Raw genomic sequence first — 19,956 nt, 5'->3', positions numbered from 1 at the left:
AAAACTTAATATTACTAACGACCTATGTTAATTAGTAACGAAACTTTATATATACAAATTTCTATTACCATATAATGGTTCACACAACTAACTTGAATTTATCACAAAAACTGGCACATCTTAATTAGTAATACTGAAAATACCATAACAATCGTGTATTACAAAAGTTGAGTACTGAAAAACATGTAATAAACAAATTTATATATTATATTAATATGAATGAATTATAATAGTTGTTGTATAAATAAAATATATAATAATTATAATAGTAAAAAAATGTATTTGGAAACCCCCACGTATATCTTTTAGGGATGAGCACGGTACATCCGGTACCGAAAAACAGGAAAAGTGGGTACCGGTACCGAAAAACGGGAAAGTGGGTACCGATACCGAATATACCTGGTACGGTTTGGTACCGGTACCCGGTACCAAATGCCCATCTCTATATATTTTAACAAATTCATGGGTATACCCGATACCCAACGGGTATTGGGTCGGGCATGGGACACGATTTTACAAGCTGGTATGGGAATGGGATTACCAATACCCGACCCGACCCCAACCCAACCCATAGCCATCCCTACTTGGGATTCCACTGGTACAGAAACTGATTGCCTGTTTTTGTGTATTTCACAATAAGCAACACATTCTATGTTGGTTCAGCTAGGCTAACCAAACTCACCAACTGTAAAACTGTGTCTATCATCACAACCTCTACAGAGAAAAACGTATGTAAATTAATAAATTTGCCCTACGGAAAAGAAAAATAAGCATTAGGGTGTTGCTAATAATAACGGTTGTTTCGAGGTTGATTCTTCCATTGTGACACGCGCTTGAGGCAAAAAAGGCGGTCGATATGCCTCTACAGCTTTAAGACAAGCAGCATCAGCATCACTTGGTCCATATTTGTCGAGCTCATCACTATCCTTGGCATCCTAAATAACAATACAATTATCAAGAGTTATGATATGTATTTAGTTTAAAACAAGTTCACTTTTAAATTCATAACTATCAAAAGAATCCAGGTGTAGAAAAATAGGCGGTAGCAAATAGTCGCGACACTGGACAAACGGAAAAAAAGCATTTGTATTAAAACCAGACCAAACAAAATAATGTTTGGATGTTATTTTGTTGTTTAAACTCTAATAAAAAGATGCTTGAATATCTAAAAAGTCTTAATAAGCAAGATGTTTGTACATAAAGTCATAAAGATTAGAGTAAACTTCCGTTTTGCTCCCTGTGGTTTGGTCATTTTAACGATTTTGCTCCAAACCTTTAAAAATAGCCATTTTAGTCCCTGATGTTTCGGTTTTTTTGCCAGTTTGCTCCCCGCCTCTAACTCCATCCAAATTGTTTGTTTTTTTCATTTTGCTCCCCGCAGGGAGCAAACTGGCAACAAAACCAAAACATCAGGGAGTAAAATGGCTATTTTTAAAGGTTTGGGGCAAAACCATTAAAGTGACCAAACCACAGGGAGCAAAACGGAAGTTTACTCTAAAGATTAAAGACACCAAATATGACATTTTTATGAAGAAAGTGGAGACGGTTTTTGAAAAGAGTGTACTAAAACTGACATGACCAAAAGACGAAATGAAAATAATTAGGTTATGGGTTGTTATATCTAACTTGTTTATGCTAGTGGGTGTGGTATAAAGCCCCTAGGGGCTTTATCACGGCACATCAGTGTCACGTAGGCTCCATGTCACATAGGGGGCTTTAAATCACCTCCCTTTAACTTGCATGCAATGAGATAAAGCCTCTTACCTATTAATAAAGAAAAAAAGAAAAAAAAGGAACAAAAAAATGTGATTGGCTATTGAAAAGTATGCAGCCCTTAACACCCGTTAAGGGCATGGCGAAGAGGACGATGGTGGGCGCCCAGGAAGTGGGTTAGGGGCGCTATGGGGCGCTAGCGATGATGACGTGGCCAAGGGCGATATACCACACCCCCTGGCCTTGAAAAACATATTCTCATCGTAAAAAATGGCTCAAACCCCTTTATAAGTAGGTAAATCAAGAATATGAAGAATAGAATAAAGTATACCTGGACAGAGCAGTTATAAAATGTAGGAAGAAATCGGAATTTGCAATACTCATTGTAAGCTATAGTGACAATAAGGAGCGGTATTGTCGCAATAGATGTAGAGGGTTTTGATTTGAGTCCAAAGAGCCCAATCATGGTGATTTGCATGACGATGATGGCTACAACAACATGATGATGGATCTGAGGCCAATACTGTCCACACGTCTCGTATGTTGTTTCATACACATCATGAAACTGTATTAATACACACATTATCCGGTTAGTGTTATATCTCACAAACAAATGAGATGGATAAATGAACATAAATTCTACTCTTTTTTTGTGACATGGGGTCAGGTAATACACAGCTTGCACTAGGAGATGACCGTCAAGGGGGTTAAAGCTAGAAAACTAGTAGAAGCTGGATCTGAACCAAAGACCTCTACTAGCGGACTCGGGTGCTTACCATTGTGCCATCCCCTTGAAGGTCTAAAATCCATTCATACAAACATTTAACAAAAATTAGAATTTAATGTTTTGTATAAAATTAAACCGAACCTGATTGACGTATACTACATAGCCTAGAAGGAAGTAGAAGATGAGAAATGGAAGCAACAATGGTGCAATGACCGCGTACACAATGCCAATAAGCACAAAAAGAGAAACAAATGGAATAACTCTATAATAAGGAAATGAAAAAAGATAGTTCGATTTCTTTTTTCCTCGGCCCCACGTATACAGTTTCAGAGTATCCCATGTAAGTAATCCGGGTTGTAGCATCTCGATTGAAAATCCCGCCAACCCACTCGTCAATATATATGTCATAAAGAAGTCTGCCTGCATGGATATTAGTATGAAAAACCTAGCAAAGAGAAACAAAAAGAGAGAGATAGAAGAATTTCATGCTACTTACTCGAGCAGAGACAGCCCTTGCAAGATGGCTTGGTACATCCCGTGGGTTAAAGAAACTTTTCCCGATTTGATCAAGTAATGACCCCGATAAAACACTCATGAAAAATACATTAGCCATTAAAAAGTAGTAAACCATGTTGGTAGCTTTTTGTTCTTGTTCACTTCTTGAAACATAACCGGCTACTCCCGCCATTCCTTTGATAACAAAAGGAACAACATAAAGAAACCCACTAAGAATAACACTTGGAAGATATCCTGTAATAACCGAGCTCAATCCTGGTCTGTGGAACAAATTATTTTAAATTAATGGAAAATAATAAAAATCAAAACGCAGGATAATGTACAAATAATCCATCCAAGAACTCAAATTTTCTATTAACTTTACCTAATGATTAAAAGATTTTTAGAGGTCATCCAATTAATTTGGTTTCATTTGGCAAAAGGGGGAGATTGTACTCACATGTAAGCTACAAAAGTAAAAATTGCCCCTAGATAGATTGTCAAATGTGTATTCGAGTAAAATAAGGGGTTTTTTGTCACTTCACAATTTTAGAAGTAAAAAACATTAAATTTATTGTCGAGACGAGAATTTGGATCAATGTTCAAGAATAGAGAGTTTGCATAAAAATTGATTGTATTTGATATTAAACAAATAACACATATTTATACTACTGAATTTAATCCACCTGTCTAACTGTGTTAACAATAACTAACATAACTACCATAACTTCCTAATGGTGTTAAAAGTCCAACTACCATATTGACCAAACCGTGTTAAATAGCATCACTTGTTGCCGCCTTTATCCTTCTCCGTATCAGTCTTTGATGGAAACAAGGCTAGTTTATCCCAACAATCTCCCCCTTAAATATTACTTGTTCCAAACATACTTACTGGCTCCACAACTTCTTTTCCGTTTCTTTAATTGTCTCATACAAGTCCGTCTTACATAGTTATTTTTTTTTTTTATCTTCCACAAATTGTTTTCTCAATCTGAATCATGCAGATTATTCTCGGTCACTTCCTCCTTCTTAGATCATATCACATGATCCTTCTTCACTTCTCTTGATCGATCAAATCTATCATAGATTAAATTATTTGTCTTTGTTCAATCTGTCACAAATTGTCTTAACTTGATCGTTTCCCACAATTGACCTCACACCTTTTGTTTGTTTCACACAAATTTTTTCCACAAGCTTCTTGATTACTTCGCACAACCAGGTTTGTTTAATTTGATCGTATCACACAAATCTTTGTTGTTTCGTGACTTCAATCCCTCACTGGTCAGTTTTCTTCTTTGGTTGTTGCTTCACACAACTATGCTTTCACAACCCTTTCTTAAATTTTTGATGATCTAAATCACATGGGTTTTCTTTGATTAACCCCTCCACGGTTTGTTCGTATCACAAGATTTAATCTCGTCTTCGTGGTTGTGTCACACAACATGTTCTTCAATTTTGATTGCTTCACATGACCTAGTTTCGTATTTGATCTATTCACTGGATTGCAGGTTGTTTTCGTATCACGCGATCAAGTTTCGATCTATTCTTACTTGTTTAAACATGTAGTCATCAAGAGAGGGTTCTTCATCTTCCTTTTAATTAAAAGGGATTTGTTATTCTTGTGTTTACTTGACATCCATAAGCATAGTGTCCACGTCTCTCACACCAATAGCACTTGATTTGAGACTTGTCATTCTTTTGAGATTCGTAGTTATTATCCGTATTTTTCCTTTCAAATTCTTGGTCCCTACTTTTGCCACAACTTGGATTTATCTTGCATTGCCCATTGCGGGTCGACCTTTGTTCATGTTGTGTAAACAAGAGTATATCTTTGTTGATGTTCAGTCTTTCATCCCTAGATCGAAGGCATTCTTCATACGCCTTCAATCTACCAATTGCTTCATCCAAAGTCATGGTCTCCAAATCTGAATATTGCTCAATCGAGGCGATGATTTGTAGAAATTTGCCCGGCACTAAATCAAGCGGTTTTTGAAACATGATTGTATCTTCAAATTTCGTTCCTAGAGTCTTGGCCTTCGAATTGATTTCACTCGGTCTGCTCGAGAATTCATCAATTGTTTCATCACCCCTCATCTGTAACGTCTCAAATTTGGTTTGTAATGTTTGAATTTGTGTTTTTGTACACGCTCAATCCCTTTGTGTCGTGTTTTGAGGGCTTCCCATATATCCTTCGACGTGGTGTGCGATGCTACTTGCATGTACATGTCTTGGAGTGTCGATTGGAAAGAGATAGGTGATTGTGATCCTATCTTTTTTCGCATCTACTTCAGATCCTGCCGGTTGTTAAATGATTCCCCACAACCCATGTGCATTCAATATTGGCTTAATACGTATGGCCCATATAGAGTAATTCGTGGGATTGGTTAATAGATTTCCCACATTGCAGATTGACTGTTACTCCATCTTTTGGCGTTGATTCATCGGTTTTTCGATGCTTTACCAGTCATCTTAGTATGTCTCTGTTTTCGCCTTCTTCTCCCTATCGTAGGGTCTTGTTCTTCTTGTTTTGGACTTGCTGGCTTCACACCATTACTTCTTCTTTGTTCATTCTCCGTATTCTTGATGTGAACATTGAATTTTGATAATGGGGTTCTGATATTTTAACAAACGAGCTTCTTTCTTGATCGTATGTAGTGGAACAATTTTGTTCTCGATGAAGATTGTGTCCTTTTGATCCTGCCTTCATAAAATTTATTTTGAATTCTGCCAGTCGTTCGTCTGGATGTTCTCGTAAGATTTTGAATTTTTGAACTTTAATTGTTTCTCTTTCTTGCATTCTCCGTTTGTTGAAATTAAAGAAGCAGACTTCTGGGTTTCAATTTCCTTTCTTCGAATTTTGTTGCATCTCTATTTTTGACTTTCTCGTGCATCCCTTGATCACCACCTTTTTCTTTCGTTTTGGGCTTTCTTCCGGTAATCGATCCCTTTGAATGTCTCTTAATTCAAGTCACATGAATTGTATTTTCCTTCTCAAGCCTTTACCGTTACTGTCTGAATTGATGTTATTAATGTGTGGCAATTGATGTTCTTAATGTATTGCTCTGATACCAATTATTGTCAGAGGAGACAATTTGGATCTCGATGTTCAAGATCAAAGAGTTTGCATATAAAATCGATTGTATTTGAATTCATACAAATCCAGCATATTTACACTACCAAATCTAATCTAACTGTCTAATGGTGTAAATCGTAACTAACATAACTACCATAACTTCCTAACGGTGTTAAAGTTTAACTACTATAACTCCCAAACAGTGTTGAATAATGTCGCTTGTTGATGCTGTTATCCGTTCCGGTGTCACCGTCTTTAATGGAAACAAGGTCAACTTAGACCAGCAAAATTCATGAAGAATTTTCATTTTACTATTTCTTGACAAGTTCTTTTCGGGGATCAGCATGAAAGAATCCCATTCTAGTTGGGTGGACTCTTTAACTAAACTTGTTTCAGTAGTACTTAATTTAAACTTTCTAATAACTGGGTGACCTATTTGTACATTATCACCCAAAAATCATTACCAACATACTTTTTCATAATAAAGAGAGAAATTTGTTTAATTAAAAAGTAACCAACATTTGTACCACACAAAAACCACAATGTGACTAAATTTTCGATTTATGTTGGTGATCTTCTAAGTTAACCGGTTTCTACACATGTCCAAGAAAAAAAGGTTAATAATGTCGAAGTTACCAACACGTCAACTCGACATCATCATTTGATCAGGTACCCAATAACATAAATAAGAGGGTTTTTTTTTTTAATTTTATAAACCAATTGGCCCTAAAAACTTATGAAAACTTACATCAATTGGACAGCCATGGCTGGAGGAAACCACGTTTTTAGTTTTTCAAACTGTGCTATTCCTTGGACAGCAGTTACCGGGATAGCAAAGAATATAGTGAATAGAACTTCTGCAGTATAAACCCCGGTTCTGTAGAGTACTAAATGCTTATAAGGGATGGATAAATTCTTCCATAATACATCTCTAGGTTCCGGGGCCATTTGAGTGATCCACATTAACGGATTTGGATGTTGTTGTGTTTGAGAAACAAGTGCAGCCTCCCAACGAGACCTAAATGTAACAAAAGCAACCGGCAACTCCTACAAAGTACAAATTAAATGGTGATTAACATAGTAGATTTTAAGCTTCAATCAACTGAGGACGCCGGGATTAGAACCCGTGACTTCTTACTAAAGTGACTTTCAAACCACCAAACCAAATGCTTCAAGATGTTATTTTTCCAATTCAGTACGTATATATTCTAACTTTACAGTGTAAAACTAATACACAAACAAAAAAATTGGGCCCCCATGGGTTTGGGCCCTGAGCCGTCGCCCATCCCGCACACCCTTCGGGCCGGCCCTGGAAGACATATGGATGCATGTATAACACTCGATCATGGTGTATGTCACATTACCTCAATAAGGTTTCCACCATACAGAATCTGAAACGAGTGATAGGCATTTGGATGATATCTAGAGAAGAAATGATCAACATTGCAACTAAACGTCTTGTGTTCATCACATAATGATACTTGCCGAACCAGAACAGTGCGTTGACTTGGTTGATGCCTCATGTTACGCAATTGTTGAACTCTTTTACCAAGAACAATTTTGTATTCCTAGAGATTAAACGAGGTACGATGGTCACCTGTTATAAACCTCACCAAAATATACAAATGCAATAAATAATTCACTTCAAATGCAGTGCAACAAAAGCAAACAAAATATACATATAAACTACCTTGTGAAGCATATATATTCCAAAAAACGAGATGAAGCACAACGATGCGAAGTGTATCCAAAGCTTGTTTGATCCTTCAGGAATATTGGAAATTGCGAGGGAATCCATGGACCGAGAGGTTGATGATGAACCATAGGAATTAGAACAGTTGAGTGGCAGAAGAATCATCAATCCCACAGCAGAACACACCACAAAAAACTTTATCCTGCCAAAACGATTATTGCAAAACAGATATAAATCTGATTACACTACTACGGACCGATTTGTGACAGAAATCAAAATAGAAAAAGTAACCACCAACCCAGATTCGGTCGTAAAACGGTTGGCCCAACAATGTTGAGAAAGAAGTGTACTGAAAATAGATTGTTTTTTTTTATTGTAAACCATAGCGAGTGCTGATTCAGACCGAACAACATCGTTATCGGTACTATCGGAATCATAGTTATTAAAGGCGCTAAGCGCACTTAAGGCGCATAGGCCTCGCCTGGGGCGTAGGTGCAAAGCGCAAAAAAAGCGAGGGACTGAGAAAAATTAAGCGCATAATGAAAAAAGTTAAACTATATTATGTATTAGAAAAAGAATACAATTCTTCAAATGAAATAAACAAAATCTATTATATAAAACTATCTATCATCTATTTAGAACCAAAAGTTCTAAAAATATTAGTGTATTAGTGTAGAAAAGTAGTTTTCCTTAGATAAAAGTAGAAATCTGGCTAGAATCTTGTCGGAATTTAGAGAATTTGGCCCGAAACTCTCCGGAATCTAGGAATCTCGCCGGGATGTGCGACTGAACCATCACCTAAAGAACTAAAGCGCAATTTCCTCGACTTAAAGCGCAACTACCTCGCCTCGCCTGAAAAATGGGCCTGGGCGCAAGAGGCGATGGCTTTTAACAACTATGATCGGAATTATTACCCTTATTTATATTTTGGTTTTCGATCTAGATAAAACACATGTCGATATCCTTTTGGACATAACACAACTTTAATTTTTGGGTTTTCTTTTTCGGTAAAACGGTATCATTACTATCGGAATCATTATCATATTTATTTTGTGGTTTAGGATCAACATAAAACACACGTCGATATTCTTTTGGACATGTTATGACTTTACGTTTTGGGTTTACTTTCACGGTTGCTAGCAAGTACCTATACCATAATACTGTAATGAACCAAATCGATATGCAATTGATTTGCGAACCGGTATTCTCAAGACATCAAATGATTTGTTTAACCTAATTTCAATCATCTAAAATCTAAAAGACTAAAACAACTGTTCTAAATCAACGATCTCATACACGAACTCCACAAAATCCCATACAAACTGATAAAATGAGAAAAATATAATTAACTAACCCGAGTTTGAAGAACCGCATGACAACGAGTGCATCAAGGCCGCATGTACAAAGAATCTCGTCCTCAGAAACCCTAACGGCGTCGCGGATCCAATCAACGGAGGGAAGAAACCGGCGAAGAGTAAAGGAACGATCGAAGGAAATGGGATGGTGAAGAGAGAGACGACGAGGGTAGTATATGTTGGCATTTGAATGCTGTTTCCGGAAGACGGAAAAGAGACAGAGGATGATGAATGCAAGGCCTATGTTGATTGCCGCCGATGCTATTAAACTTTCCGGTGTCATTTCATTGGTTGTTTGATTCTCCGGCGTTTGGTGGAAGGATGAGTATGAGAGTTTTGCAGGGGGGGAGTGAGGTGTATGGGGTTCTTGCCACCTTTGGTAGCACGTGGCGGAGCTTCACCGCAAAAGAAACGGTTAAATAATAGAGTATTTCTCATGAGTCGTCAAAAAATAATGTTTCATGAGATCGGTTTTTTTTTTTTTTTTTTTTTTTTGGTGAGGGTATTGGTACATCCCCCAAAAGACACAACCCCCCTCCCCCCCCCCCTCCCCCAGCAGCCCCGTATAAGGCAATGAGGGTTGTATAGGGTTTGAGTGCATTAATTATGTCAGAAAAAGTAAAGTTATACGACCCTCATTGCCCTATGAGCGCTGTATTAGAAAGGTGGTAGTTGGAGAATTAAACCCTATACGCCTCTCATTGCATTATACACTGCTCATTGGTACTATAATCTCTGAATTTAAGGTATATTGCTGACAAGACAGCTGAGTTCAGACTGAAAAGGCTGAAAAGGTGATCCGCATATACGCACTCATGGCCCTATACGCTGCGTATTGTTTCGAATTTTTTCCTTTTACCCCAAGCTTACGGGATTTATGTAATACAAATGTTCAAAAATCCCAAAAAAGTGATGAAAATGATAAAAATTTTCAAATAAACGGTCTGGTTAAATTAGATTCGAATCACGATGTCAAATTGGGACTTTGGATATTTTTTTGGTGAAATTTCGAATGAGTCATATGTCTCCGAAAGCGTTTGGTTACCCGGCGTTGATCGAGGTGAGGAGGAGGTGGTTTCCGTGCGTCCGCAACACGCCGGAACTTACCATTCGCATTAGGAAGGGAGTGTGCGGTCCGTGGTGCCTGATTTGAACCAGGTAAAAAATTCATATTGTCGTTTTGGTTATTTTAGTATAACCATTAAGTTGTTTCAGGTCGTAGAGGAGGCGGGACCATCTTACGTGGCTCAAAGCTATCCGCAACAGGAAAAACATGCATACGGGACTTACCATTCCCATCAGGAAAAACAACGCAAGCTGAAAAAGTCCGAGGAAGGTGCTTTTGACATCGAGGAAGACGAGAACGAAATCGAGAAAGGTGTTACACACTTCGAGGAAAGTGATCAAGACGAGGAAGATGGTGGTGGCTGGGACGATGGTGGTGGCTGGGATGATGGTGGTGGCGGGGACGATGGTGGTGAAAAGGACGATGGTGCTAATGACCCGAAAAAACAAGGAAAGGTATAACATTACCGTCACTTACGTGTTATTCGTTATGTATAATGTTTATTAAATTTTAGACAATTTTGATTTTGTATACGTGTTATTCGTTATGTATAGGTTTATTAGAAGGGTGCCTATTAGAATTTAGAAAAAGCTGATTTTGTTTACGTGTTATTCGTTATGTATAAGGTTTATTAGATTTTAAACAAATATAGTTTTAAACATAGTTTTAAATTACCGTTGTTTCAGGTATTTGCGACACTTCACGAGTTAAAGAATTGGGCTTACAAAACAGAAATTGCGAAAGGTTACGTCATTGTGACCCAACGAACGGTAACAAAAGGTGAAGATTCGTCAGCAAGGACAGTGAAGATATGGTTGCAATGCGACCGTGGAGGCACATGCAAAAGTAAAACAACAGTTCGGCGTTCTGGTAGCAAGAAGATTGGTGTCCTTTTAAAATGATAGGGAAACTAGACGCAAGTAGTGGCAATTGGAGCTTAGTGGTGAAGCAAAAGGATCATAACCATGAGCCTGCGGTATTTCTCGAGGGTCACGCGTTTGCAAGAAGGTTGACCCCAGACGAAGAATTATTGGTAGAGAGACTTTATATTCAAAACATGGAGCCTACGAACATACATTTAACCATAAGAAAACAAAACCCACAGAGCGTGTGCATTCTACGAGACATACAAAACGTGATAAAAAAGATTAAAGTCAAAATGTACGGTGATCGGACTCCAATGCAGATATTGGAGCAAATGTTGCATGAAGGAAGGTATGTTTACCACACCCGGGTGAATCCCGAAACAAATGCGGTCGAGGAGGTTTTTTTTGTTCATCGGTACTCGTACGATATGTGGCGTGCTTTCCCACATGTGTTGATGATTGATACCACTTACGAAACTAATGAGTATAGACTTCCGTTTGTTCAAATTGTGGGTGTGACATCGACACACAAGTCGTTTTGTGTCGCTCATGCTTTTATCTCTAAAGAAAAACAGGATAACTTCTTGTGGGTCCTACAGAACCTCAAAGGATTGTTGGAAGAGGGTATGGAACCGCGCGTGATAGTAACAGACTGCGATAAAGCTTTGATGAATGCTTGCGATAAACTATTCCCAAAAGCATCCAAATTGCTATGTCGGTGGCACATCTCACAAAATATTCTAAAACACACCAAGGCAAAATTTGCAACGGCTGAAGAATGGAAAATATTCAAGCTTTCTTGGTCTCGATTGTGTAATTCTCCCACTGAGACGCTATACAATTATAACTTTGAGCGGCTATTTACGCGACTGACTGACGACCATAGATCAGGTACGTATTATATTACAAACTATAGGGGCCTATTTTGACATTTTATGAAACTATAAGTTGAGGGACTTGTTTGTCATTGTTTGAAACTTGCTTAAAAAATGGTTAAAACCAAGTCCAGGGACTAAACTGTCATTTATTGAAAGTTATAGTCTGGGGGTTATTTTGACATTATTTAAAAGTACAAAGTATTGGGCATAAAATGTAATTATTGAAATCTAAAGTAAAAGGGTTGAAATAGCCTTGTTTGAAACTTATTTTAACTCTAAAATCTTAACCAAGTTAAATGTTGAATAAGAAATCCTTAAAAAAAATTAACTTAGTTAACTATGTTAATTAGAATAACAAAAATGGTTAAAATCAAGTCCAGGGACTAAACTGTCATTTATTGAAAGTTATAGTCTAGGGGTTATTTTGACATTATTTAAAACTACAAAGTATTTGGGCATAAAATGTAATTATTGAAATCTATAGTATAAGGGTTGAAATTGCCTTGTTTGAAACTTATTTTAACTCTAAAATATTAACCAAGTTAAACGTTGAATAAGAAATCCTTTAAAAAAAATTAACTTAGTTAACTATGTTAGTTAGAATAACAAAAAAGGGGGGTTTCTTGTATAACCCGCCCCTTAGCAAGGATCGAACCCGGACCACTCATGTAAAAGCACCCCTTCTTTACCAGTTTATCCTCCTGTCCAGGAGCTGATATATACCCTAACATTAGTTGTTTTATACTTTAAAAAAGAAGTTAACTTAGTTAACTACGTTAATTAGAATAACAAAAAAGGGGGGGGGTTTCTTGTATAACCCGCCCCTTAGCAAGGATCGAACCCGGACTACTCGTGTAAAAGCACCCCTTCTTTACCAGTTTATCCTCCTGTCCAGGAGCTGATATATACCCTAACATTAGTTATTTTATACACTTCTTAAAATCCAACCGGGACCTTTTATTTTATTTTGTACGTTTTTTATCGCTTTTATAAAAACTAACATTTTTATAAGCTCATGTACATCAAACCTGTTTTACTAAAAATATAAACTATAATTATTTCCGGTTTTATCTAATTATTATGAATTAAGTTAGTTTTAATCTTATTAAATTCAATAAAAATAGTAAACTAATTTTATAAAACCTGAAAATTTTTATATAATTATTTTAACATCAGAATGATGTTCGAAAATATAAAATTGATATTTTTCCCAAAATTCGATTTTTAACCAATTTAATCCAATAATTACATAGTTGTATTTGTTTAATTAATTATTTAAAAATAGTTAATTTATCAGAAAAATTTTGTTTCAGCCTTTGGTTGGGGTGTTACAATACAAACATTACAAATCGTTATATTCTGTTTTTTTTTTCAGGAGTTTTGGACTATTTGTATACTGTCTGGGTACTACCCTATAAAGAAAAGTTTGTTACAGCCTGGACTAACACAAGCCCTAACTTTGGTCAACATACAACCAACAGAGTTGAAAGCCAACATGCTAAGTTTAAGAGATACCTTAAGGGGCCAAACAGCTCGCTCCATAGACTTGTGTGGCTTGTTGACAAAGTTGTAGAGTCACAACGCATACAAATAAACCTCACTTTTCAGGATAGCCGGTCCTTGAAAATGGGGGACCACATGATATCATTCTTTGATAACCTACGTGGTAATGTTTCCCTGAAAGCACTAGATTTGTTGCTTGTGGAGAAGAAAAAGATACGTACGTTGCTCGCAGCAGGGGGGACTTGTGGTCATGTGCTTTTTACGAGTTGTGGGTTGCCATGTGCTTGTCGGATGGAGTGGTGGGAAAATACAAGTAATAAAAACAGGCTTCAACCGCTTATTCTACTTCATATGAATACCCACCCCCCGCCCTCATTTCTAACTATTGTTTTTAAAATACAGATTGCAAAATTCCTCTTGCCGCCGTAGACAAATTCTGGACAAAACTAGATTTCAATGCTGAAGAACTTAAGGAAGACGATAATAATCTTCGGGAGGAAATGGACAGAGTCATTGATGCGTGTTAGTGTGTATATATTTTTGATGTATTTTTAAGCCCTTTTTACACTTTTAGCCAAGTTTTAAATTTATAAAACACGATATTTACTAACACTAAACACACATATGGGCAAGTGCACCCATCGTGGACGTAGTATAGTGTTGGTAAGATACCGAGGTCGTCCAAGGACACAAGAGCTTTTAATACCGGTTTATCCTCAACGTCTAATCAAATCAAAAAGTTAGAAAAATGTTTTAAACTAAGAAAAATAAAAACTAACTAAATGCTGAAAAATAAAATAAAAAAAACAGATAGACAAGATGAATCACTTGGATCCGACAAGTGTATTAGTATAACCTTTGATTATTTTCGCACTTTTGCACTTGTTTAAGAGATTATCTTAGTTATTGTAGTAGGCCCCTTTTTCGGAGGTGACGTTACCCTCAACCCAGTAGTTTGAGTCAGCAAGGATACAATCCTAAAGGGTTGGATTATTGAAAGATAATGAATTAAGTTATTAATGCAAATTATGGTAGGCCCCGCTTTTGGCGGTGACGTTACCCTCGGCTAAGTAGTCTGAGTCAGCAGGGATACAGTCCTAAATAGCCGGGTTATAGTATTAATAGTAGTTAGCTTATGAGGGGGTCAAAGAGTTTGGATCCCCGCCATCCAATACCTATGGGTATTGAAGGAGATCCTACTAAATTTGACCCAGGTCCCAAGCAGGACCTCTAAACGCTGAACAAGGGCAAGACCTTTACCAAACCGTTCCCTTAACCCCCGACCAGGTAGCCAACATACCTCCATATAGACCGTGGAGATATGAATGGTGAAAATCTTTTATTTTATATAGACAGTAAAATAATGCCAAGACACCACGGACAAACGATAAGGAAAGATCACCTTCAACATAAGTAACTAGTTATTAAAGTCATTAATACAAAACCAAATAAAAAGTGCAAAAGATTAAAAATAAAAAGTATTATACTAAACACTTGTCTTCACCAAGTGATGTAAGAGACTTAGGCAAACATGGCCTTGATTGTCAAGAACTCTTACGATCAATCTTGGATCCCGAGACGACTCACACACTCTATGATGGACAATGGATGATGGTGGTGGATGATGGTGTTATGGTGGTGGTGGGTGGTGGATGAAGTGTGAGAGAGGTGGTGTGCCAAGGGATGAGAGAGAATGAAGCCAAGCTCCTCTATTTATAGGCTGAACAGAACGCTGGACACGGCCCCGTGTTCGCTGAACACGGCCCCGTGCCCGTCTGACATTCTCTCTCTTCATTAATTGTAATTGCGAATTACAATTAATGCGCCTGCTGTACTTTCAACACGCCCCCGTGTCCGCTGGGCACGGCCCCGTGGTGAGCAATGGAAGCTTCTACTGGTTTGTCTTTTCTGCTGCTTCCTGGGCACGCCCCCGTGTTCACTGGACACGGGGCGTGTTCAGGCTCTGTTTCTCTTCTCTTTGTCTTGGGAGGTGCCGTTGAGGGTCCGGGCAGTTCACTTTTGTTCCTTTTCTTGTATTTATGGTAGATTTAGTAGTCTTTTTGCTTCTTTTGTGATTTTGAGCTCATTTCATCCTGAAAATACAAAAGGAAGACAAAAACACTCTTTTTCCAACATTAGTACTTAAAAAGGGTTAGTTTTATGCCTTAATTGATGTGTTTTATATGTTGCATTTTACACACATCAAATACCCCCACACTTGAACTTTTGCTTGTCCTCAAGCAAAACTCTTTTAATGTGGCTTACACTCCCAAATGGAATAGGTAGAAGAGAAGTTTTTTAACTTGTCCTAGAGTGTCGGGAATCCAAGGTTTGTATAGGTTTTATTTTTATTTTATTTACAATCTTATTCGTCATGGTTTATTTTGAACTTTACATAAGATAAATTACTAAATTTGGCATAGCATGCCTTATTAAAATTCCATTTATATACAAGTTCACATACCTCACGGGAGATCACTCAATCACTCGGCCGAAGGTGTATATTTAAGTGAATCGCTCGAGAGCGGCACGGATTTACATTTTCCATATGCTTGCCAAGCGATCAATCCTCCTCCTTTTTAACTTTTTACCTTTGTAAATATCAAGAGGTCTTTTGGGGTGAAGGCTTGGGTTTAAAGGTGGGTGGTTGGTTAGTGGTTAGTAAAAAAGGGCGAAAATCGTAAAAAGTGTCGGTTTTCGTAAAATACCTTATTTTTGGTGACATTTATTTTTGAAGTATTTCTCCAAACAAGCTTTTTGTAGCTTATGTTTGTTTTTGACTTCATCATATTTTTTTTTTTTTTTTTTTTCATCGTCACGTAAAGGGTATGTTTATGAAAAACCGAGTTTGTCACTAAAATAAAGGTGAAAAAAAAAATGAAAAAGGTTTTTGGTGGGTAGAAAATTGTTTTGGGGGTAATGAAATGAAAGGTTTAGGCTCAAAGGGGTTTTCTAGGGGGATTTTGGGTAGGTAAAAAAAAAAAATGAAAAATAATGGTTTTGAAAGAAAAATAGTTAGTCCTAATGCCTCCATCATTTACTTACTTGGGTTTAAGTTGGTAAGGACCGGGAATGTATCGTCGTGGCAAGTTCTAGATTTGTAAAGACCGAGCGGCTATTCACACAAGAAACGAAAAATGAGCATTTAATCTAAATATGTGTATTTTTATGCTCAATATAGGCTCAAAACTCACTTTTTGTGGGAATGGGTTTTTAATGTGAACAAGCATATATAATCGAATTTTAGCTAGACTTGTTATACCGTTTCATAATTTTCTTATGTTAGTTCTTTTTATCACGACGCTATCGGTTGTAAGTTTGTAAAAATATAACCTTTTTATAACTTGTTATTCCCAACTTAAACTAAGACAAGTAAATAAAAAATGAAAAAGTTTTTGAAAAAATTTGGGGTGTTTAGCGGTTCCAATAGAGTTTTGTGTAAGGCTTGTTTTAGGATTTTGCAAAATTCCAAGGTTTTAGCATCCCCCCCACACTTAAATTACACATTGTCCTCAATGTGTCCAAAAATAGAGTTTTTGGTTGATTAGAATATGTAAAAGTGTGTTTAAAAACAAAGATTTGTGTTACTGGCGCTCTGGACACGGCCCCGTGTTCATTGAACACGGCCCCGTGTTGAACTGCCAGTAACGAAAAACTTACAGAGGGTGAACACGGGGGCGTGTTGGGTGAACACGGCCACGTGTCCGACAAAAATCTGCAGGTCAGTAGCCAAACAGCAGAACTGGGAGATGGACACGGGGGCGTGTCGGCTGAACACGTCCCCGTGTGGACAGTCTGTTAGCCAGAAAAACATGGTTTTCTCCCGGTTTCTTCCTCCTAGGGCTGCGAGTGCTAATGTTTAGCATTCTAACCCTTGCATTGCACCTGTTCAAGCATTCAATACCATCCAACCAAGCACCAAACATCCTAATCTTACCATAGTTAAACATTATCCAACACAAAGTAAAAACAAAGTAAAAATAAAAAGAAAAGAGTTAAGGAAAGTAAATTGTCTTGACAAATGGCACGCAGGCCATGAATTGTTCGATAGGAAGGGTAATCAAACCTGTGGGCTCATAACCAGCTAGCCCTTTGCTCCTTCCGGCCTCCTACTCCATATCTTCATCACTGTCTTCACCTCCGCCTCCCTGCCTCGCCATGTACTCCCGGATGCTACCGATGTCATCTTGTATGTCGTTGACGCTTCGTTCGATAGCTCCCACCCGGAGATGTGTGTTGTTGGCGAGGTTGTAGGTGTTCCGGGTGCACATGAGGTTTTCCTGCAAAAGATCATGCAAACTTTGGAAATTAGGAAAACCGCCTCCTTGAGAGGAGGATTGACCCTGATCGCCTTGGGGAGGGTATTGGTAATGTGGAGGTGGTGCGTGAAGAACTAGAGCCTCTTGCGGGTTCCATGCGTAGCCTTGCGTCCTCTGAAAGCTCACCGTCCCGTCCTCCGCTTCATAGAGCAAGTTCATGGCCCGGCAGATATGGTAATCAACCCGTCCCGACCATGGGCTCCTTTCGAAGGACTTCGGGATGTTCGCGAAGTGCTTGAAAAGACGGTACACCCATCCCCCGAAGAAGATTGGTGTAGGAGCAGTGGCAAGGCGGTTTAAGTGCATGTTCCGCAGTAGGAGGTAAGGAACATCGAGAGGCTTCCGGTTATGGATGCAGTGGAGGACAACCAAATCTCTAACCCCAACAACGCCACTACTGTCATGGCGTTGGTTCAACGAGTACGTGAGGAGCCTGTGGATGTAACGGTATAGCGGGTCCCTTAGTTTGGTACTCTTTGTGCTGCTGGAGTTATAGATCCCTTCACCGATTTGTGCCCATGCTGCTTGACGTTCACTTGCGTCCAGGTCTCGCAATCCCCCGGTATTCTCCTCGTTTCCCGCTTCTTCGTCTGTGTACAGCCCAATGATTGATCCGAACTGCGCCATGGATGTTCTATAGGTTACACCCCCACATCGAAACTCGACCGCCTCGTGATCAAACGGTTCGCGTCTTGAGTTGAAGATAAACGTGCTATAGAATTCCAATGTGCACTGATGGACCGACCGGAGTCGGGCAGTCAATGCAACGTGCAGCGGACCCGTCACTATGTTGTTGAAGCGGTCCAGTTGGTTTACCATTGTCAGCAGATCGGTGCATGCCCGCCTTGGATACTCCTCGGGCCTTGTTTGTAGGACCTCGTAGCGAGCCCTGGCATCCAGTTCGTTGGCATTGAACCGTGTGAATTTGGACATCTGAAAAGAATACAGCAAAAGTTAGTGCGAAACATGGAAATTCGGGTTGAAAACTGCAAACAGTGGGCTGGACACGGCCCCGTGTTCAGCGAACACGGCCCCGTGTTCAGGCGTCTGTAACACCTATTTTTCATTTTTTTCGTCCCGGTTTCGAAAACCTGAAAATTTTTAGCCCAATAGCAGCGGTTTCCCCCGAAAATGAAACCCTAAGTGTCATTTTTCCAAAATCAAACCATTTACCCTTTCAATTTTGAGTTTTTCGGTTCAAGAACAAGGGTTTGTGTTTTTAGTTGGAAATCGGACAAATCTATCAACAATACATGGCTATTTACTTCCTATTACTCTACTCTAAACTACTACTAACAATTTTTATCAAAAATTTTGAGTTCGATCCGGATGAACATGAAGAACCCTAGATTTCCCCCAATTTTTGATGTTTTAACTACATGCAAGTAACTAATCTAACTACTAAGAAGGATAGAATCATACCTTGACGTTGTTAGGCTTGGTGGTAACGTTCGAAATCGGCAGAAAATCGCTCTATACCAGAGATTTTTCGGCGAAACGGGGCGTGTGGAATGGTGTAACTGATAGAACAAATGGGTTTTATCCCGACAGTCGCCTCGACACGGCCCCGTGTTCAGCGAACACGGCCCCGTGCCGGGTGAAAATTTTTTAAATTTTTTTTTTTTTTTTTTTTTTTTTTTTTACGTGCTTGTGTGCATGCCCCTTATCTCCGAATAATGGTTAGATGATTTTACCAATTTCGAATGTATACTTACCTGTAACATGTCGGGTATGAGTTTATTCGTTGATCGTTTGAAGTGCGATTTCCTCTTCCTCATCCTCAATGGATCCTCTGTAGAGTTTCAGCCGTTGGCCATTGACTTTAAATGGTGTTCCATTTCGAGTTTTAATTTCTACTGCACCGTGTGGAAAAACATGGGTGACTGAAAAAGGTCCCGACCACCTAGATTTTAATTTACCCGGAAACAATCGAAGTCGCGAATTGAACAGTAGAACTTGATCTCCAATCCGAAATTCATTAGATTTAATATATTTATCATGCAAATTTTTCATTCTTTCCTTATAAATTTCGGAGTTAGAATATGCATAATTCCTAAGTTCTTCTAATTCATTTATTTGACAAAATCGATTCTTACCGGCAACTTCTAAATCTAAGTTTACGTTTTTTATTGCCCAGTAGGCTTTGTGAGCGATTTCTACTGGCAAGTGACAACTTTTTCCATAGACTAGTTTATATGGGGTTGTGCCTATAGTGGTTTTATAAGCGGTTCGAAAAGCCCATAAAGCGTCATCTAGTTTGTCAGCCCA

General features: G+C 38.4%; 1 protein-coding gene across 1 annotated transcript; it reads right to left on the bottom strand.

Annotated features, from left to right (window-relative positions):
* Positions 1 to 618: 618 nt before the first annotated feature.
* On the bottom strand, positions 619 to 9,434 carry LOC110918273 (CSC1-like protein At3g54510). The gene is made up of 8 exons (XM_022162619.2): positions 9,056 to 9,434; positions 7,699 to 7,903; positions 7,373 to 7,576; positions 6,757 to 7,055; positions 2,937 to 3,216; positions 2,582 to 2,860; positions 2,045 to 2,278; positions 619 to 935 (listed from the first exon to the last, which is right to left on the bottom strand). The coding sequence occupies exons 1-8, from the start codon at positions 9,337 to 9,339 to the stop codon at positions 774 to 776; spliced, it is 1,947 nt and encodes a 648-aa protein (XP_022018311.1). The 5' UTR covers positions 9,340 to 9,434; the 3' UTR covers positions 619 to 773.
* Between the last annotated feature and the right edge of the window lie 10,522 nt (positions 9,435 to 19,956).

Source organism: Helianthus annuus, chromosome 16, assembly GCF_002127325.2.
Source record: "Helianthus annuus cultivar XRQ/B chromosome 16, HanXRQr2.0-SUNRISE, whole genome shotgun sequence".
In the NCBI taxonomy this organism is placed as follows: Eukaryota; Viridiplantae; Streptophyta; class Magnoliopsida; order Asterales; family Asteraceae; genus Helianthus; species Helianthus annuus.
Note: the sequence above shows the minus strand (reverse complement) of the source record. Positions and strands in the feature narration are given on the sequence as shown.

What these genes read in the sequence shown, in the direction of transcription:
- LOC110918273 (XM_022162619.2), bottom strand. Translation starts at nt 9,339, where the DNA reads ATGACACCGGAAAGTTTAATAGCATCGGCGGCAATCAACATAGGCCTT. An exon ending in ATGCGGTTCTTCAAACTCGG is followed by an intron (nt 7,904 to 9,055) that starts GTTAGTTAATTA and finishes TCGTTTTGGCAG; the next exon opens with GATAAAGTTTTTTGTGGTGT. An exon ending in GCCATGGCTGTCCAATTGAT is followed by an intron (nt 3,217 to 6,756) that starts GTAAGTTTTCAT and finishes TTTGTTCCACAG; the next exon opens with ACCAGGATTGAGCTCGGTTA.